This window comes from Lampris incognitus, chromosome 17, assembly GCF_029633865.1.
Source record: "Lampris incognitus isolate fLamInc1 chromosome 17, fLamInc1.hap2, whole genome shotgun sequence".
Lineage (NCBI taxonomy): Eukaryota > Metazoa > Chordata > Actinopteri > Lampriformes > Lampridae > Lampris > Lampris incognitus.
The window spans coordinates 16,896,562-16,918,959 of record NC_079227.1 but is presented as its reverse complement, the minus strand read 5'-3'; the positions used below and the strand labels follow the sequence as shown (position 1 = coordinate 16,918,959).

General features: G+C 44.6%; 1 protein-coding gene across 2 annotated transcripts; it reads right to left on the bottom strand.

Moving 5' to 3' along the window:
- Positions 1–126: 126 nt before the first annotated feature.
- On the bottom strand, positions 127–21,842 carry nherf1a (NHERF family PDZ scaffold protein 1a). 2 transcript variants are annotated; one of them, XM_056296828.1, is made up of 6 exons: positions 21,027–21,833; positions 6,582–6,752; positions 5,153–5,306; positions 3,427–3,473; positions 1,861–1,977; positions 128–1,213 (listed from the first exon to the last, which is right to left on the bottom strand). In XM_056296828.1, the coding sequence occupies exons 1-6, from the start codon at positions 21,474–21,476 to the stop codon at positions 1,055–1,057; spliced, it is 1,098 nt and encodes a 365-aa protein (XP_056152803.1). In that variant the 5' UTR covers positions 21,477–21,833; the 3' UTR covers positions 128–1,054. The 2 variants fall into 2 exon arrangements, with proteins under 2 accessions (XP_056152804.1, XP_056152803.1); XM_056296829.1 differs by lacking the exon at positions 1,861–1,977 and having other exon boundaries at positions 127–1,213; positions 21,027–21,842.
- Between the last annotated feature and the right edge of the window lie 556 nt (positions 21,843–22,398).

The window sequence follows — 22,398 nt, the reverse complement described above, 5'->3', positions numbered from 1 at the left end:
TTGTACTTAAAATTGGTTTGTCATTTACGACCAGAGAGCGTAGCGGTGTGCAAACAAATGTGTTATTGATACATCACAAGAAAGGAGAGAAAAAAAAGCCTCAAGACAATTTCATTTGATTAAACATTTTTTATATTTCTAAATCCCCACCAAAATGCTCTACAAAGTAAGTCTGATATCCGAAAACAGTTTCAGAACAATCGAAGCAACTGAGGATTTTTTTTTCTTCATTTCAGTCAAAATAAAAATTCCTCTCAAATTATTTACTGTATATGTACAAATCTAACAAGATGGGGGGGAAAAAAAATCTAATTTTCTTGAAAGGGATCCTGGTAGGGTGGATCACGACAGTGGGGATGTACAGGTGATTCTATGCAGGTATACACATGGACCTGATGAGCAGCCGTTCACATCAAGGCTGAAGAAGCAGTTGTGTCTTATCGCTCAAGACTCTACTGTAAGAATGACCGTCTCCAAAGTGTCTCACGTCTGAATTCACATTATGAATAAGCAAAATATACATTCTATGAAGAGTTGTGTTTTCATGAATCCTTACTTTGACCAAGAGGTCTCAGGAAGCGCTGAGACCTTACAGGCCATCAAGCATATGGTTAAATTCTAACGTTTGATTATTCATCGACAGATGTTCACTGCAAATGCAAATTCTCATTCCTTAAAACTGTTAAACGCGATCGTCGTGACTGCAGAAATCAAAAGCTTGACAGTATTACAATACGCAGCCTTACTGATTGTTCACATAATGTGAATACATCATCTTAGTATTACAGGTCTGGTAATAGGTCTTTCATTAGCTTTTGCACATTCCTCTCTGAGAAACATGTAATTTTCCCCTTTTCATCTCAGCTTACACTATTTTTATTAGTCCATTTTCTAATAATCAACCACAGCAGAGCCAAATCAAAACAATAAAATCATGAGAATAACACTGTTTCATATAAGGTTAAATGTTCTTAATGAACTGAACATATATGCATCTTTCATAAGGAATGCGTATGGGAGAGAGAGCGAGAGAGAGACGGGTTCTTTGACCTCTTTATAGGTTGCTGAAGAGCTCGTTCCTCTTGCTCCAGTCCATTGGTGGAGCTTTCTTGGCTGAGCGTTTCTGGTGGGCTCTCTCCCTGGCCTGGGCTACCGACATGCTCAGACCAATACCCTCGTTGGCTTCAGAGACCGGCCCTGGAGCCTTATCCGCCTGGACACAGACACACATGCAAATTCACATTACATAACGTTTTCCCCCTTGTAGAATAGATTTTCGAACAAGAAATTCAAATTAGTTCCAACATGGAGTTTTGCACACAGCCATGGAAGCTTATGTTTGTATGGATATCATGAAATATACAGGCCCTTCTCGGTAGGGCTGGGCAATATTGACAATCAAATATCAAAATATTACTACTGGTGCCTTTCTTAAGATATTTACATGCAGGGAAGTTGAGAAGTGTTAGTAATATGGAAATGATGACCAAGCAGGTAGAGGCATTCGTTGTTCATTTCACTCAGCTAAAGCAGTCTGTGTTAATTTCAGAAAATTGATAACTTATCACTCACTAACCCAGCCTTTAAGACCAGGACGTTATATCAGGACATACAAGAACCAGAATCCCAGATATCTAGTCTCATATCCAACTACTGACACATCAATATATTGCAAGTAAGCAAAATTTGCCCAGCAATATATGGAGGCCAAGTAGTCAGCAAATTTTGTCGCTGTTAGCACAGATGCGTATGGAGTCAGATGCACTTAACCCTGAACCTCACTCCCTTTCCAAATGCGTATGCTGGCACAAACAGAGAACACCCCCTCAAACACACACACATATATATATACACACACACCTCTGGAGGAGGGGTGCTGGTGGTGGCTGTTGGTAGGGATGCATCAGAGGAGGCACTGGAAATAGATGGACTCACAGACACTTTAGGATGCACTTCTACTGCTGTCTTTCGCTTCCCCTTCAAAACACACGCACACACACTTTATATTCAATGCACTTGACATACCAGATATAGTACATAATGTCATCCACTAGAGGGCAGGAAAAGCTTTCTTTTCATTCAGAGCTTTTGCACTATTGCTAGGTGGATTGTCTCAAAACCTTGTGTTGTATTTGACAAACTCCCATGGCAACACCTAGCAGTAAAATATGCACCAATCTATGCACATAATGAAAATAAAAACTTGCTAAAGTGTGAAGACAGTCAAACAGACGTTTGTTCCAGAGCAACGCCACATTCTCGTGTTGCATTGTCCCAATCCACCGTACCCTGCTTGACTCAAGCTTGTACAGAACTGAAACGGATATCCACCATTTCTAAAAGACGTCAGACGAAACTACCGTGAATATACCACATATCCTGAAATTAAAAGCTCCTAACACAGCCCTTTCTATGTCTGCTTGTTGGTCATGTTGTTTATACATGTGACCAACACCAAGAAGCCACCAAATTTATCTGACGTCTCTACGAGATCACATGAGCCATCATCTGAGATATACGGTTCTCTGCAATGGTTCCTGTGTTTTGAGCATGACCCTGGTGAATAAAGAGTACATTTCGATCATGAAGGGTAGATTAGGCTTGCATGTGTGAGGAGTAACTGGCTTTTATGGCCCGGTTCCGTTGATAACAGAGGACATCGGCACTGAGGGAATAAATGCTGTTGTGACAAACGTGTTGTTATATAACCGCAAATAAATGGATAACTGTGATTGTACTTGCCGCTGAGGGAGTTGTGTTTGTTTGCATTTGCAAGTTCGCCTTGTTAGTCATCTCATTTGCATAATCCCCAACACGCCCTAGGAATTATAGGCACTCCAATCCTCCAGGACGGGATGGGGAGAGACACTGGCCCACTGTCCCCTGATCTTGTTGCCATTTAGAGGGGTCAGCGGCAATGTCACTCGAGGAACAATCCACTTTTCCCGTGGTGTCACTGGGTCTCTGTGTGTGTGTACTCGCGTGTGTGCAGCACACTCATATTTGAGTTTAACCATGTGTGTATAAAGAGGAGGTGGGGGCATTCATCTTTTGTCGTACAGGACAATGTTTATCTGTGAGATTCTCATCTTCTTGTGTCTGTGTTACGTATTTCAAATTCTCTCTGAAAGGGAAACTAGCAGCACATGAGGAGAGACAGAAACCAACACACAACACTGTCCAGATCTACTAATCTTCGACCAGGAATGTCTAGAGAGGATCAGTGGGGATTGTTCCAAGCAGCTATCTGGTTCTCTGAGCTGGGGGGAGGCACACAAGGGTCAAATAAATGTATCAGTCGTGTCGGAGGAGAACCCTGACAAACTGCTGGGGAAAACACTGATAGGACTTATATATTGTCACGTGCACCCAAGAATGGAGGACTGTGTTGCAAATGTGCACACACACACACACACTAATCCTCACCTCGTCTTCCTCCGATTCGTCATTTGACACAGGCTCAGGGAGAGGTCCTAGAAGAGAAAAGGACAAGAGTCTCAGTCCATCCATATACACTGTATGTAACTCAAGACTGTGTAATTAAATCCAAATGGTATTTATAATGTTAAATAAACAATAGATCTGAGGAAATGGTCACTGGTTATGCGTGTATCATTGTTTTATCCCTTAATAAATAGCCTACTAACAATGCAAATGTGATGGGGATTTTTTTTAAAATTTTGATATACTTTATTGAGCCCCATAGGGAAATTATGCTATGCAGTTAACCCATCCTAGCTGTGTAGCTAGGAGCAGTGGGCAGCCGCCGTGCAGCACCCGGGGACCAACTCCAGTTCATCTTGCCATGCCTCGGTCTGGGGCACAGACAGGAGTATTAACCCTATAACATGCATGTCTTTTTGATGGCGGGGAAACGGGAGCACCCGGAGAAAACCCACCACAGGCACGGGGAGAATGTGCAAACTCCACACAGAGGACAACCTGGGATGACCGCCAAGGTTGGACAACCACGGGGTTCGAATCCAGGACCTTCTTGCTGTGAGGTGACAGCACTAACCACTCCGCCACCATGTCGCCCAAATGCTCTTGTACTGCCTTGTTTGGGTAACTGTAGATACAGTTCCTATGACTCCATCTTTAAAGAGGACAATTTGCATTTTGATGGCCTTGCATTTGATCATTAAATTCAGTCTTTGGTCATTTAACCACATGTGTACTTGTTGAAACATGAGACCAGTATAGGAACTTCAGCAATAAACGATCATCAACAGTAAAGTAAAAACACTGGAAAATGACAAATGACGACAATGCATTTCAAACCAGCGGTTTTATTTGTTTTGTTTTTTTCCACTATAAACTCGTGCCATGGGTGTACCCATGAAAGACGCGGTTCCTCATCCATTTCCAGCCTGCTCGATTTTAGGAACCAACTGTAAAAGATTTTGGCCACGTCTGACATTTGGTGCTGGCTTGATAAAAACAGGACCACAGAGTGAAATCTCATTCAGGGATGGTCTGTTAGATGATGCCAACGGATGTTGATGCAAGAAATGGGTAAATAAAACATCGCGTGAACTTGTTGAACATTATGGGCCAGTAAATATTTGATAAAATGATGCAACTACACAATCAAAATGAGCTTTTGGACAACGTTCAAGTTCTGAAGTCACCTATAATTAGCTAGCAAATAGCAGACGCATGATGGATGGCAGGAACAGCTAATAGTAGCATCCATTGCCACACCATGGCAATGAACTCAGTCCCATTTTCTCTGTATGTAATGGAAAATCTGTCTATGGCAAACAGAAAACTGGAGAGAAGTAAAGCTGTTCAGTCTTTCCAATAAAACCAAATCTAAAATCTACTGCCTAAAGTTTTTGGCACGTATAAATCATGAATAATGCTGTTGACACTGCATCATATAGACCCTTTAACTTTGCCATAGGCAGAAGTTTTCTCTATTTTCCCGATCAGGTGGCCCGTTAGATATAATGGTATACAATTAACATTGCTAAGGTCACATGATAGGGGCAAATGGAGGACTCAAGGTCTGAACCAGGCTGAAAATTTGAGTCTCCCAGTGACCAGTTGCCATTGGGTAACCTCTGTCTATGTGTATGTGTGTGTGTGTGTGTGTGTGTGTGTGTGTGTGTGTGTGTGTGTGTGTGTGTGTGTGTGTGTGTGTTCTGACCAGTGAGGTGCTTCTCAGTTGGGAGGACTTTGCAGCTGCTGAAGAAGGCGTCAGTCTCAGGGTCGACGACCAACAAGGAGGTCTCATCTCCTCCTGCCTTGATGGCTGCCACCACCTCTGCGTGCTTCATGCCCAGCACTGACATACTGTTCACCTGGAAGAGAGAAGAGGAGCAATGCAAGTCAGAGACAGGATTGAGACAAGAGAGAGAGAGAAGTAGACAAATTATTTGTTTAGAACAAGGGCTGTGTAAGGAGAATCTCCCCTCACAATTTCCCTTACAATCTGTAGCCAAAAAGAAAAAAAACACATGACATATCTTTTTGGGATTTCACACCAGCCCCATCAGAGCGGAAAGCGAAGAAGAAACAAATGATAGAGCGGGGAGGTTCCTAAACGAGATAGTGGGAAGCTCTCAATCTGGAGCTCCTCCATGACAACGGAGGAATGTCAGACGTGTTGGAAACGTTTGGGAATGTTGTGCAAGGTGGTGTGTCAAGGAAACCTTGGTCAGGCATAATCCCGGACCAGGAACTAATCAAACAGCCAGGGAAGATCCGTCACGGTGGAATTCCTGTGGGAGGAAAATCTGAGGTGGGAACGCTGGTCTGGAATCCCTCTCACCGACTCCCACACTTCCAGCATCGGACAACAGAGCCCTTACACGTGCTCACACCCCTCACCCTGCAACCTCTATGTAGAAAGACACAGACGCATACACATACAGACCCGACTCTCCTTTATACTCGCCCACCTGATGAGAATTTGTAGACAGTTGTGGTACAACCGTGTAAATTATGCATGAATATTTTGGGAGAGGCGCTGTAGACTGTCTGACCAGTGTGTAATTCAGAGCCCCAGTCCCCCAGAGGCACAGTAAGTGGATTAACTCTGGTCCCATTACGTATGACATGGCCTGTGGGGGCGAGCAACAGCAACACAATGAAGAACGAAAAGGCTCATTTTAGCGTCACAGGAACAGCAAGGCATGCCAGACACCACAGGCACACAAATACACACACACACACACACACACACAAAATCAGAAACAAACATGCATCATATAAACATACACATACAAAAGCACAGATAAAGACTTGCCTGCAAAACACAGAAACAGACACACTTGCTATTAAATAACACGACTGTGGATTAGAGTTCCCACTAAACCTCTGAGGTAATGGGATTATAACCAACACACATATAAACAAACACACACACACACCAATCTCTTGCCTCTAAAAAAAGCCTGTGAATATGACTGAAAATACGTGTTGTACACACATGTGTACACAAGCACTTCGAGGGCTAGTGGAGAAAATGTGAGCTGAGGATGAGAACGAGTCAGCCGGTGACACAACAGGTTACTGGTGTGGTGAGCGAGAGGCGGTATGTCTGTGCGCGACACTCGCCGCGTTTGTTCCTTCACCTGCACGATCTTGTCTTGGGCCATCAGACCGGCCTCCTGCGCGGGCGAGTCCTCGTCCACCGACCTGATGAACTGGCCCGGTTTGGATTTCTCACTGTGAAGGTTGAAGCCATAGCCGCTCGCCCCCCTCTTCAGATGGCACAGGCGAGGCCGCAACTCGGCCTTCCCTTCCTGTAGGGGCAGAAACTGGCAGATTCAGCTAGTTATACATCTTTAATAGCGCTGCACGATTAATCTAATCGCAGTCGCGACGTCAGACTGTGCGATTACACAACCGCAAAAGGCTGCGACTTAATTAAGCAATAAAATGTGTGCGTCACATGACTTCTGGTGTGCTGTGCGCAGACCAGAAAGAAGGAAAAAAATGGATGCCGATGACAACGAGCAAGTTAATGCTGATGAACTGGTGGCAAAAAAACAAACAAACAAACAAAAAACAAACAAACAACAAACCTGCTCTCTGCTATATGGCGATATTTTGGATTCAAGCTCAGCGACATTGAGCAGAAAGAAGTACTGTGTAAAACATGCAAAACGAGAGTTGCTACATGTCGCTGCAACGTGACAAATTTGTATTATTTGTATATGTATAAATTTATTATATCGCAATCGCAATAGTGCCCATGATAATCGCAACGTGACTTTTTCACCAAATCGTGCAGCACTATCGGGCAGTTCCGGTGGGAACTAAACTGTCAGCACCTGACATTTGCTTGTGTTGTTGTGCGCTGCCCATGGAGCAATACAACAAGACGTCTATTAGCAAAAAAGTGCAACGAATAAAAGAATGTAATTACCCTGAGATTACAGATTCATATTTTACTGAAATCCAATCTCTTAAGAGGCCTTGAGAGCCAGGACAGAACTTCCCTATTCACGTGTGGTACAGATAGTTGTGCTGACAGACAAAGCATCCTGTCTGCCAAAAAAAAAAAAAAAAGAAAAAAAAGAAAAGCAGAGCACAAAGAGAATGTAAGATAAAAGTGCAACAAAAAGCTTATTTTCCCTCTGTGACGTATGCAAGCCTAATGATACAGTAAGCGTCAACATAGGTAACACACTAGGATAGCTGATAGCTGGAATGCAGAACAATACCCGGTTCTGTGTGTGCAGAGTGTGTGTGTGTGTGTATACGTGTGTGGGTACATGCATGGGTGTGACCCGCGCTGACCTCACTTCCTGTCAAAATTGAGCAGAAGTGGGCCTGTCCTCTGTAGCACCCTGCAGCTGACCAGCTGATATTCAGCGTTCCTCTACGGGTAAATGTCCCAACCGAGGAATTAAACCATCTACCAGTCTTTTAAAAGTATTGTCAGTGAGCGTTTAGTCATTGTAGGTGACTACAAATCTCACGCCATTTTTAAAAAGGCATCCATTAACTCGGCTTTCCCCATATCTCTGAGACTACAATAACTCTTTGATTGAGCCGTAAGGCCAACCTGGGATATTCACAGGTCACGTCCAGATGACTGCGCTGTGGAAAGACCTCACAGCGGACCGCCTTATCTGCCCGTTCAGCAATTTTATTGTTTACGATCCTTAATTTAGTTTGAAACGTCCGGCTCATTTTAATAAATAAATGGCAGCATAAATATTCAAAAAGTTTGACTCTATCCTACCGCTATAAAAAGGTTTTTAAATCTGGTACGAGCATTAGGTGATAGCTGCACAGGACATCTAAGGCCCTGAAAAAATGTGCCCCTCGACCCTCTCTTCACTTCCTTTGCCCGATTATGCAGCCGCTATCTGTGGGGCGGCCTTGGTAATCAGCAGTCGCCCGTTAATGATTCTTTGCCGCTCGACGTTTATAGAGCAACCTTTGCAACTTCAGCATCTGCTCAGGATAGCTTACCTGCACATTTGTAAAGCAGTTACTGCGGTGGATCAGTGAGTCATATAAAATTAAGTTGGTTTATGATTGCTGAGCCCTCATGACTTGAACACCTAAATGGAGGGATGTTCATTTAGAAATGATGACCTGTGGCTGTTGCGGAAGACATAATAGCGCCATAACATCTCAGGTGCCAAAATATAATTAGAATGCTATTAGAAGGCCACGACTATCTTGTCTTGCAGTCTACATAGTGACTATAATAAAGAAATGCTAGGTTTCCTCGGTTTATATTGTGAACAACTAACACACACGCACACATGCATGCACACACACACACACCCTGAACATGAGCCTGCAGATTTCCAAACAAGACGGTCTCTCCAGCTGAGGCGAGTGAGAGCCATTCACCCCACCACGGCAGAAGACGGCATTTGCCCAAGGCACAGGAGTTGAAGTGAGACAGAGAACTACTTCTCCTACTCAGCCTCTCTTACTCTGCCAGTCCAAGCAAATCTACAGTCAATCTGATGAAGACCTTGGGAGCGCGTGCCAGAGAAATGGAGAACGGAGACGTCTCCTTCACTTACCGTCTTCATAAATCTCGCTCTCTCTCTCTCGCCCTCTTGTCAGCTTCACTTTAACGGTTTCCCTTTCTGCCTCTCTTTCTCTCCAGGAGACGTATGCCTACAGGTCGGTCCTAATATTACACACACCGCATCATGCAGACGAGGTCTAAAAAGCCTGCTGATGGTAGTGATGGGCCACTGTATGGCCAGATGGCTATCAAGGGGCTCAGACCTCTTGTCACTCCCAGAACAAAGTCTGTCGTTGTCAGCCGCTGTGGGCTCCGAGACCCCATGAAGAGCAAGGGCCTGGGCGTAGTGACAGTAACCAGCGTGGGACTGAGGAGGAGGAAAAAAGGAGGGAGGCAGGAGCGACACGAGGGGCTAAAAAGGCCCTTTTGAAGTGACAAACTGCACGCAGAGACTGAAAATCAATACCCTCCGCAGAGCAAATACAGAAGCATCATATTTACTGCGCAGTCTGACACCACTTAATGAGTCAAGCCACTTTATTCCATTCGCTTACCTCGACTCCTCTGTAGACTTCAATGTCAACATTAGTTCTTCATTCAGCTGCCCAGTGGGAATCAGTTTGGCTGCTGGCTCCTAGTTCCTTCGTATTTAGCCCAGTAATTTACCACTCTACATGCTCCAACACACAGACTGAGGAGAAAATAATAGCCATCTACCGCACGGCAGTGTGTGTGTGTATTGCAGTTAAAAAAAGCATCCACTGTGTCAATGAGAACATGCAACAAGCATGTTGAAATGACTGAGTTTTAAAGCACAATCCAATTGACATTTGACAACAAGTATGAGTTTCTCATCCCCGAGTCAATGATTCTCTCTCTCTTGCACTCGCTCACACAGACACCGACATACATACACACAGACACACACAGCCTGTTTACACAGGAAACCTACAAGTTAGTGGTGCAGCAGCAATCAGCACCGATAAAGTGTGCTCATAATACTTGATGAGCACCATACTGACGACGGCACTACTGGGAGAGGATCCAAATGCATCAGCCTTTCTAAAATTGTGTCCCTAAAACATGCTGGCAACAAAACAAAACACTCTTCTGTGCTCAGCGTGGCTGACTGCACACTTTCCTAGAAATGAAATGTGTTGCAGAGAAAGGATTTACCACGCCTGCACCCGGACAGCCTTATTCTTTCCATGTGGCCTCTCTGTACGCAGCGTTTTGATAGCTCAACCCAAAATTTACAGCAAATTTACTGTCGTGAGAAAGCTAAAGAGAATAAAATCAGGTCAAGAGTATCCAATTCTGAGTTTGTGACAGATTTCCGGATTCAAATTCTCTTGTCACCTGCCCCATTTCTTAACTTTTATTTTACCTATTTACTGCCGTCTTCTTCTCTCATTATCAATATCTTCTTTTTAACAGTGGACTTGCATTCACTATGAAGCGCCTTGCATTCTAACGTGTGAAATATGCAATCTCCACACAGAGGACAACCCGGGACAACCTCCAAGGTTGGACTACCCCGGGGCTCGAACCCAGGACCTTCTTGCTGTGAGGCGACTGCGCCACTGTGCCATTTGCAGGGCAGCACAGTGGTGCAGTGATTAGCACGGTAGCCTCACAGCAAAAAGGTCCTGGGTTCAAGCCCCGGGGTAGTCCAACTTTGGGGGTCGTCCTGGGTTGTCCTCTGTGTGGAGTTTGCATGTTCTCCCCGTGTCTGTGTAGGTTTCCTCCCACAGTCCAAAGACATGTAGGTCAGGTGAATCGGACGTACTAAATTGTCCCTAGGTGTGAATGTGTGTGTGAGCCCTGTGATGGACTGGCGGCCTGTCCAGGGTGTCTCCCCGCCTGCCGCCCAATAACAACTGGGATAGGCTCCAGAATCCTCGCGACCCTGACTAGGATAAGCGGTTTGGATAATGGATTATGCAATCTAAATAAAGTTTGATTGGAACTGATTCACAGGCAAGCCAGAGTGCAGGCACAACAACAGAAGAGCACCTCAAGAGGTTTGTGGGTAATTCAAGGTCTTGCTCAAGGACACTTGAGCAGCGCGAGAGCTTGCTGACATGGATGCTTGAACCTGGTGTGTGTGAGCTTTGTCATTATACGAGCCATAAAGTGTCCTCAGAACGATCCCACATCCTGCTGTGCAGGCTTTATTCTGGACGTCAGTATAAATTGAGACAGTGGTGGACAGCTGTTGTAAACATTCCCCGGTCCTGTTGAATATCCAAGGTTAATGATTTCCCAGCTCACTCTATTCTAACACGGGATCCTATCCTGTATAAAGGCATGGCACGGTGTTGTTTTAACCTAGCCTAGACACGAAATACACACAAAAAAAAAGTGTGTGACGTAAGTGCATGACACTTATGGTTCAAGCGTCATCTCAAGAATTACTGAAAAGTCAAATATCTCTTGCAGTACTGTTTAAATGTTTGTTCATCATTGTGTGTATTGAGACACACAAGCCTTAAGAGTCCCGCTTGTGCAAGACTCGTGAAAAATCAACTTGAGAAGTCCAGAGATCAGTGCAACCTGCACCGCAGGGGAGAACTGGTTGTGTAATGCTTGATATGAAGGTGTGCTGGGGAATAAAGTACCCTGCAGATCACTCACAATTCAACGGGACGTCAAATCAAGAGAATATTTGAATCGTTGGGTCACGGAGATGAGTGGTGCATAATCATATTAGCAACATCAGAGCAATTCAGTTGACGTATGAACGGTGTAATATTGCTTTTTTTTGTTTAGGATTTCCCCCTCCTTTTTCTCCCCAATGGTCCTGGCTAATTACCCCACTCTTCCGAGTCATCCCGGTCGCTGCTCCACCCCCTTTGCTGATCCGGGAGGGCTGCAGACTACCACATGCCTCCTCCGACGGAGTGTGTGGAGTGTGGAGTCGCCAGCTGCTTCTTTTTACCTGACAGTGAGGAGTTTTGCCAGGGGGATGTAGCGCGTAGGCGGATCACGCTATTCCCCCCCAGTTCCCCCTCCCCCCTGAACAGGCACCCTGACTGACCAGAGGAGGCGCTAGTGCAGCGACCAGGACACATACTCACATCCGGCTTCCCACTCGCAGACACGGCCAATTGTGTCTGTAGGGATGCCCGACCAAGCCAGAGGTAACACGGGGATTCGAACCGCCGATCTCCATGTTGGTAGGCAACGGAACAGACCGCCACGCTACCTGGATGCCCGTAATATTACTTTTAAGTAATACAGCTTTCTTTGGGATCATATTTTTTATCATTGCTGAACACCAAGTTGTGATCTGAAATCATGCCGTAAATAAATTTCTGTAGTGTAGAGCCTATACAAAGAAACGCCCATCTCTTCGCTCTGCTATTTCCTCATGTGAAATAGACACCAACTTGAATTAACACTTGGGTGATAGGGGAAATATTATAATAGTCACCTGGGTAACTACCTAGTTTGACAGGATTCACATCTTTTTCATACATTATGACCTCCCCACCAACCATAATGACTGGGATCTTAACAGCTTTGAAATATGGCAATAGCGTCAGAGCACTATCGGCTTATCGGTGTGGCAGATGTGGCTGGGAGAGAGCCTTGTGTACTTTCCTGATGAACATGATAATATTTACCTTTTTATTTATTGTCCGAGGATGTGATCAGCTCACACAGTCAGTAGAGAACACGTGGAAACATCACTACGTGCGATATCATGGCTATCAATGTCTCTTCAGAGAAAAACAAACAGTGACTGGGGCTCAAACACTATGGCAACCAGTTTCAGAGGACAGGAAGTGGTTGCTTTGCATATAGCGCTGGCGCTCCACCCAAGCACTCACTGTCAGACAAGTAGCAACACAGGAAGCTGCTATATATACTATACTATATGTGTGTGTGTTTGCATGCATGTGCATACATGCGAGTTACATGCAACATAAGACGAATTTTCACAAAGGTTCATTTATGCAGTGTTGAATACAACAAATATGAAGATGATTAAATAGCTGGCAGAGTGGATGAAGCCACATACACCTACGGCTGGGCAATACATCGATATTATATCGATATCGTGATATGAGAGTAGAAATCAACTGTGATTTTGGATATCGTCATGTTGTGATATGACACAAGTGTTGTCTTTTCCTGGTTTTAAAGGCTGATTTACAGTAAAGTGACAGTAAAGTGTTCTAGCTGTTCCATTATTTGCCTTTACCCACTTGGTTATTATAGAGCCATTACTGATGATTAATTATCAAAAACCTGATTGTGTAAATGTTTAGTGAAAGCACCAATAGTCATCCCCACAATATCGATATTGAGGTAGTTGATCCAAAAATATTGTGATATTGGATTTTGTCTATATCACCTGGCCCTACACACACCGTAAAAGTAAAGTACTGAGTAAAGCTGGAGCCTCTTTTTTTCTGATTTTCTGTATTTGATTCTAGGGAAAAGATGCATTGAAATTGCTTGATTTGACATTGATTACTGTTCCTTGTTTGGCTTCCTATACCTAGACAATGGGAGTCAAATCTGATCAACTCTGCATAACTTTTTATTAATATTGCAAGCTCATGTTCGGCTTTTCTTCTCATTTTGAAAATAAACTGACAATGATTGCAACAGCGCAATCCCTTTCACATCCTTGATCACCAACATTACAAGTAATGTTGATATCATGTTGATATATAAATATAATGTTGATAATCCTTGATAGGGAGGAATGATGGTTTGAATGGGGAGTCAAAGAGGCCATCTATGTGAAGAGGGAACAACCATCCCTGAACCGGGGGGGGGGGGGGCTAAGAGTAAATCCGTCACCATTTCACAGTGCTGTGATTGCAGCATTCCCTAACCCTCTGTGAACTGCACACATGGCTATTGAAACTCTAGTTAGTGGTCACGTCCATATTTGCATATGAAACTGGCTGTTGGTTTCGGTCGTTATGTAACTGTGTTGTTTATAAGGGTGGGGATACCTGCAGTCAGTTGAGACTGAAGATGTCACTTAGTTGAGTGATGAAACGTTTCTGTTAATAAATGTTGTGTCCAGATGAACTGATTCAACCTTCTTTGATTTTCTTACCTGGGTTATTGAGCATGTGTCAAGACATTACAAGTAACCAACATTAAGGAAAATAAAGATATAAGGCCACAGCCCAGAAGTCATTGCTGTGAATGTAGAGGGATCATGTAAGAGAGGAGCTGAGAAAAGTACTCAAAAGTTGGGAGCGATGAGGGAAAGATGGGAAGATTTTTTTTTTGGATGAGGGTACAATAAAAGGCAGTGTAATTCATTTAATGGGGGCAGACACAGGAAATCATATATTTTCATTATTGCATTTAAAACAGGTCTCTCTTCAACACCACTTCCTGTGCCTTGTGTGCATCTGCACCAGCAGACGGCAGAGAGAGCATCAGTATTATCTGCAATCTGTCCCGATCAATGGCTGCTTGGTCAAGCTGAAACTGACAGTGAACACTCAATTTAGCGCCTTCAATTGATTAGAAGGGAAAACAGGATGAAGCTAAGCTTAAGGATGAAGCCCTGTCTATAATGTAGAATCGATGCATTCATTAGCAGAGTTTTACAGAGAGAAGACGAGTAGCGTACGGCAAGCAAGAGAGAGAAAGCGACGGCGAGAGAGAAATGAACTAAATGTTATTATATTCCCCATCATGCCACGGACCCTGACAAAACCTTAATAGATCTGCAGATTTTTTTTTTTTTTTTTTTGGTGGCCATCTTGAGATACAGGGAGTGGAATTATTAAGATTAAGTTGGTACTTCTTTGTTAAACCCTGAGACCAATCTTTTAAAAAAAAGTGGAATTGTTCATATTCTTTGTCCAGAAAATACAATAAAACTATGAATAAAGGCAGTTTTGAGCAAGACTGGCAGTGCTGAAATAGTGTGTATGTGTGAGTGCACATTTGTTTCGAGTGTCATATGTGAACAAGCTGATGCAACAAGGATCTAGATGAGACGATGTCAACATGTTGTAGTTTGTTTTGCATGGCAGCTGTAATGAGACTCTCCATATAAAACCTGGTTGACAGAGTGAAGGCCATCACAGCTTAATAATGATGGACTCAAGGGTAACTTAAACATCGAAAAAGAAATCGAGTTTTATATCAGCACTGACACAATATTCTCACTAATCTTAAAAAAAAGAACCCCATTTTTTCAATTTTAAAAACAACACGTAAACATGAGCGAAGACCTCAGCATCGAGAAGGAAAGAAAACTAGTCTTAAGTCATGATTCATGGCTTGTAGTACTCCCAAATCAATAAAGCACCAGATCAATTGTTCTCGTTCCACTCACTCAAGGCCAAAGAATTAGACTCACATTAGCAACAAGGGAAATTGAAGGCGGCTCCTAACTATGTGAGCTGAGTGATAAGGAGTGTTACGAAACTCCGTAGAGAGCCCTTGGAGGCGCACCAGCTGCCTCAAGGCCTTCAAGCTACCCCCTCCCGGAGTCCGAAGTATAAAGTATTCAAGCACTCACGTATCTAACACCCAAGGAGTGGCATCCAGAAATTCACGTCAGGGAAAATGTAATGAGTGAGTGACTTGTAAACGAATAACTGAGTGTGGACCGTCTACCAACACGAGAATTAAAGCTGACATGACAGTCAAGCTGATTGGCGTGACCACTTAGATGCAAAATATCAGTGCAATTGCTGAACAGCAGTGGTTTTCAGGGCTGTCCCACCCATAGTACAGATAGAATAGAATACTCTTTATTAGTCGTACATACAAATGAAATGTACTCTCTGCATTTAACCCATCCTAGTAGCTAGGAGCAGTGGGCAGCCGCCGCGCAGCACCCAGGGACCAACTTCAGTTCTTCTTTCCATTGCCTTGGGTAGGGACACAGGCAGGAGTATTAACCCTAACATACATGTCTTTTCTGATGGCAGGAGGAAACTGGAACAACCGGAGGAAACACACGCAGACACGGGCAGAACATGCAAACTCCACACAGAAAGGACCTGGGACGGCCTGGGGTTCGAACCCAGGACCTTCCTGCTGTGAGGCAACGGCGCTAACCACTGGGCCGCCATGCCGCCCATGGTTTTCTATTCTGCCATGTAATTAATTACATTCACCTGTTGTGTCAAGTATTCCAGCGAACCAAATAGCACTTTTGACCTGGCATGACAAGTCTGGTTTGAAAACAACTGCTTTCCAGGATGGAAACGGCAAGAACTGCAGCAGTATCAGCCCAATAACTGGTCATGGACCTAGTTATTATTCAACCAAAACTCTTCGTTTTTACCATTAAAATGGCAAGAACAGCAGAAATATCTTCCCTATTACTGGCCATGGCCCTTATTATTCAACCATGACTCTTCATTTTTACCATTAATATGTATAGGGTTGTGTTGCAGATTAGGCCTGATTTATCTTTGCTCATTATTCTCCGACTTGTGAGACATTTTCAAGTCTTCCAAGTGCCGGACAAATCGCAGTTTGATCCTCACGCCAGCCAATTCCTGCCCACGCCCACCCCACATACGCACACAGACACAATCCAATACCCGGGGAGAATACAGCCCCATTGAGAGTGCATGTTAGAGGAGGGGGTGCAGGCATTTCAGGGTCAGTGTGGCCTCCTTAGCTGAGGCGTGAGAGTTCTCTCTCTCTCTCTCCTCTTTCCTATTTGGACGAATCTCTCTCTCCCTTTTCCTGATCTCCCCATGCAAACACCATGGACAATGCCTCATTCTGCTTGCGGGAGTCTCCATGGTAACTGAATACACCACTCAGAGGGTGGTAGGGGTCTGAGTCATCGGAGGCCAGGATGTTACCATAATATGATGACACGCTCGCTCAGCTCGCGCTTTCATCCAAAGTGGAGAGCAGCATCGGCGGAGTTGGTTTTACCAGCCCTTCTAAGGTTTGGTTACGATACTGCTTTGAGGTAGTTTGGTCAGCCCAAATGCTAATTTTCCTTTCAAAGAAGACTTCTGTGAGGGCTCGGCACGCATTGTCTGAGGTTTGGAGAACTTTATGCTGGAAATCGTGTCTGTAGGGACGCCTGATCAAGCCAGAAGTAACACGGGGATTCGAACCGGAGATCCCCCGTGTTGGTAGGCAATGGAATAGACTGCTACGCTACCTGGATGCCCCGTAATGTAACGATTTTAATTACTTGATGGTAATGCAACTTATTATATTCGATTATTTTTCTAAAAAATGTTTTAAACTGGGCAATAAAGCTGAAAAGTCCTAAAAACATAAATGTAAACCCGGCAGTGTAAACCTCACAACAGTACTCAACACTGATTACTGTCAAGCTTTTATTAAAAGTTATTCAATATAACCTCAATTAAGATTTGAATGTTTTGATTTTAAAGCACAACCCCCACAACAAATTTACTTTTTACTGAAAAGAATATATTCAGGGGCATCCGGGTAGCGTGACGGTCTATTCTATTGCCTACCAACACGGGGATCGCCGGTTCGAATCCCCGTGTTACCTCCGGCTTGGTCGGGCGTCCCTACAGACACAACTGACTGTGTCTGCGGGTGGGAAGCTGGATGTGTGTGTCCTGGTTGATGCGCTAGCGCCTCCTCTGGTTGGTCGGGGCACCTCTTCAGGGGGGAGGGGAACTGGGGGGAATAGCATGTCCCCCTGGCGAAATGTCTCACTGTCAGGTGAAAAGAAGCGGCTAGCGACACCATATGTATCGGAGGAGGCGTGTGGTAGTCTGCAGCCCTCCCCGGATCGGCAGAGGGGGTGGAGCAGCGACCGGGACGGATTGGAAGAGTGGGGTAATTGGCCAAATACAATTGGGGAGAAAAGGGGGGGGGATATATGCAGATGTAACCCCTTTGTGATCGCCAACATTTTGATTAGTAACAGTAATTTAATTACATATTTTTTTCTATAACTGGTTACAGTTATGGAGAAATTGATGTAGCAATTAGGACTACGTTTACATTTATTTTGTAATTTCATTACATAACGTCATTACATGTAACTAGTTACTCCCCAACACTAGTTAAAATCAGAGGCCACTGGGGTGCCCTGGTGGCTCACATGTAGAACGCGTACCTTAAGTTATAAGGCTGAGTCCTCACCACAGCGGCCTGGGTTTGAATCCGGCCCGGGCCCCTTGCCGCATGTCATCCCCTCTCTCCCCTGTCTTTCCTGTCTCTCTCTACTATCATTATCAAATAAAAAATGGTGGAAAATGCCAAAAAAAAAGTAAAAAAATAAGATAAAAAATCAAAGGCCACTATCAGGCCACCAGTCAGGCCTTGCCAAGTCTCCCATCAGTGAGGAATGTGGCTAGAAGACAGAAGCATCACAGATGCTAGCCAGCCAAGGGGTGCCACTCAGTGAAGGCCAGAGAACTTGCAGAGGCAAATGGCTCATATCAGATAGGAAAGAGATGGAGACACTGACTTGCATACAGTATTGATAGTTTTCTAAAAACCTCACATGGTCCAAAAGCTCCCCTGAAACACACATCAATCAAAATGTCATCCTACGTATAAAGCACAAGGATTTGCAACTTTTTTTGCTTGTTGCCTTAAATATTTTAATTTTGATTTGATATTGTGTGTCTTGTTGGAAACATGGCCACTTTCCCAGCAGCAGGGTGGCCTGGCAAGTAGAAAGAACACCCTTCAACCTGAACATCCACACAAAGGCTTCTGAGTTGGCAGGAATCCGCCCTACCCAAATATCTTTCAGCAAGACACTAAATCCCTACCAGTTTTTGTAGATGACCTCTTAACCTCCCTATATGGAGGGTAAAGGCAAAAAGAAAGTTTCCCTGTGGCGGTCAATAAGGTTTCACATCACTGCCAAATCAGTATCACAGGTCATAAATAACAATGCTTTTCTATTCTAAGTTCCCCAAATAGCAAAACACTGCTGAAAACAAGGCTACTTTGTATTACTGTTACCCAATGTCAGGCTATAGACTTTGCACCTGCTGACACTGTTACGTAGCCAAGGTATTTTCTGGTGTCTTGGTGAGCCTTGCACACTCTTAGCTATGAAATCTTGTAAAAAAAAAAAAGACTTCATAACAAACAGCAAGAGCATGATCTCTTGAGAGAAGAGAGAAAGCCATACGGGAGATGCAATACACAGAATCATATATATGGAATGTGAAATGTAATTCAGTTCTACGTTGCTGTGGATCGATCGACAGCTGCACCCAGGATCTGAGAGCTGGGTACATGTTTAATGGCCGGACCTGCATGAAGTCCATAGTTTCCTTCTAGAAATGACAGTGGTTGTGCTGAGACAGTGGAGATCGGGAGTGAAACAGTGTTCTCACTAATAATTGTATTGGGCCTACCAGTGCAAAGCAAATTCCCAGTAAAACAAGAGGTTGTGACACACCAGCATCTGTACCCACAGACCTGAATAACATCTTCATTCAGCTGCAAGTTAGCACAGATTGTGAAGTTTCATGAGGCCTGAGTAACTAAGCGCTAATGACGTCATTTATCTCTAAATCCTTATAGACAATGACAAGAACATGAGACAACATGTGCGGTCTCATCAACACACATCAAAGCAGTCAATCTCCTGGTCTGACAGGCAAAACCTGATCAGAGACGTGGAGGGAGAACAGAGGAACTCAAAGACATTTCTGTTGTCCAACAGACTGTTTAACAGGAATGGTTAGAAGCTTATGGTATGCTTCACCGTGTCACCTGTCTAAGCTAATAGTTCCTATATGATTCACCTGTGGTAGCACAGGATCTATTTCCCCCCCACACAAACACTGCAGGTTTCCAGAAACAGATTTGGAGGAGATAGGAAACTAAAACGAGAGCTTGCTTGTTTTGGCTTGTACAGCCCAACTCCTGCAGTAGATTGGGCAATAATTCAATACTACCGTCTTTCAATGGTCTTGTATTGGCATGAAATTCAGTTATTGTCATTGTGATATGCAATTTTGCTGTCTAAATGATAAAAAGAATCCATCATCTGAAATGTCTCACAAAATGAGGTCTGAAATATTTGAAGGAGTATTATTTGAAAGTAGCTTTGGTTTGATATTATCCTCTACATTACCAAACAGTTCAATGTGATGAACTTATGTGAATTCTTAAACACGGCACTTTTGCATATGTAGGCAGATACCGTGACACATGTATCCATACTATGCAAAACGCCCCATGATTATAGTGATAATATCATTTTCCATACCTCCCAGTATAAAGTTGTTGATGAATTTCAAAATCTACAGTAAACAGCGTCGACGTATGACCCATCCAGTGTGTATGTAAGATGCCAAAGCTTTCAGTGACAGATATGCAAATCAGCCTCACTTAAAATGCAATTTGGGAGATGCTGAAAGGCTTCGCTATCAACCTGTGTGTCATTTGCTCTTAGATGCAATTGAAAATGGTTAAAGCAAGTTTTCAGATGCTCAGCACTTAAAGAACCTGGCTTGCAATTTACTGGTGTGTGTGTGTGTATGTGTGTCAAAAATAATGTTTGTGAGTGCACTGCTGTAAGACATTAGACGTGTTGAATTTATTCATTTTACAATATAAAATTGTTATCGTCACGGAAACTGTTGAAATATACTTATTTTCTGACCCCCCCCCCCCCACCCACACACACACACACACACAGCTTTCTTTACTTGGTCTCTCTGCTTTGTACTCTGTCACTTAGTATTGCCTATGCAGACTCATCCACGGTGAGACTTCACAAGAGTCGCCATCTACAGGGATGCAAATGAGCTCAAGCGAATCGAGTCCGTGATGGGAGTTTTTAAGTGTGTGATTTGGGCCGTCAGCTGGCACCTCTAGACCGCCGGCTGAGCCAACGCTCGCTCCGTGTTGTGCAAAGGCTTTGTATTGTATTGCCATCCTGCCCAAACAGGATGTTACGTAAACCACATGTAGACTAACGTAAGCTACTCGCATGCATCGCCTATTTACACCCATTTACAAAGAGGCGAAGACGCCGTTACGTGTTGTTCTGTTTGCGGCAAAGTCCCAAGAAAGTTGCGCTTCCCATCTGCGAGAATTACGTATCCTTGTTTTCTGACAGTAAAGTAAATAAATAAAATAAAATCTAATTTACCTTAGAGCTCACACTCAGCCTCTCCAGGGTGACCGCGCCGTTCTCCACCGGGCTCGGGTCGGACTCCCTCCGGCTGCCGTTGCTCTGCGCGTCCCCGCGGTCGGAGTCGCCGCAGGGCAGGGGGATCCCGTCCGTGACGAACTCCTCACGGCACTGCAGTTTGTGTTTCCGGAGGAGCTCCGAGGTCTCCGCGTCTACCACGACAAGTCGGAGGGCCCCCGCGGTGCCCCTTATCCGGGCCACGACTTGCTGGTGGCTCTCGCCCTCCACGCATTCCCCGTTGACGAACGCCAGCTGGTCCCCGGCGAGCAGACCCGCGGCGTCGGCCGCGGAGCCGGGTTCCACCAGCCGGATGAACTGGCCGCTCTTTCCCTTCTCTCCGTGCAGGTGGAACCCGTAGCCGTCCGGTCCCTTCTCCAAAGAGCAAAGTCTTGGTCGGAGGTGAGACATGTTCGTATAAAAAAAAAAAGTTTGGTCAAACTTTAAGGGAAACGGTTGCGATCCAGCGTCCTAAAACGTCTGACTTGAAACGGTTAGAAAGTGAGCTCCGCTTACTGCCACCCGATCATTAAGCGACACCTGTTGTGTGCGCCCCGAGAACGGCCCCCGTCCGACTTCCTGCGAGCTGGCTGACTTCTCCCTCCTTCACTTTCCGCTGCGATATTGAGTTTTCACTCGTAACCGCCCGTTTGCAGATCCTCCCCGAAACTGTGTCGCAATCCCTCCTCGTCGTCTTCTCCCCCGGCCCCGTCCCGCCGCGGTGCTTCTCCTACACAGCAGAGCGCAGGTCTACTTCTTCTGCATACGGACCCGCGCTTCTTCTGGATTTGATTGGAAACGCTTTGCGTAAACGACGCCGTTTGCGCAGCTTACAGGTGACAGAGCCAATCAGTCGTCACGGGTGGGAAAAACACCGGAGCATTATAGACCACTCACCGACCGCCTGTGCCACCAGCGGAGGTCTTTCACGTTATTTTGTGGATAAAGCTTCTGGATGACAATAAATTAGATTAGAGGACGGTGTATCGTGGGCGTATCCTAACGCAGTTGTCCGTGGGTACGGTACATCTGTATCCACTGTACATCTGCGCATTTGCACCACCTGTGTGCCATGCCCCTCGAGTTATTCATAATTATTTGAACGTAGCCCACGTGATAAACCTGATTTTACTTTCCACACGACCTGACTATTGAGTTTATATTCGATTCACTTGTACTTCGACCTACTTTCTCACACTTTTTCTTTTTTGCAGTTAAAGGGCTCGTCTTTGGTGATGGGAATTTCAATTCACTGAAGGGAGCCGGATCTTTTAGCTGAGTTCCTTCCCGAAAGCCGTTCTTTTCGGGGGCAGGTTATGTTTATCTGCGAAAT

Coding starts and splice junctions, on each gene's coding strand:
- nherf1a (XM_056296828.1), bottom strand. CDS start 21,476: ATGTCTCACCTCCGACCAAGACTTTGCTCTTTGGAGAAGGGACCGGAC. Junction 3,474..5,152: donor AACTGAGAAGCACCTCACTG/GTCAGAACACAC, acceptor TTTCTCTTCTAG/GACCTCTCCCTGAGCCTGTG. Junction 1,978..3,426: donor ACGAATCGGAGGAAGACGAG/GTGAGGATTAGT, acceptor TGTGTTTTGAAG/GGGAAGCGAAAGACAGCAGT.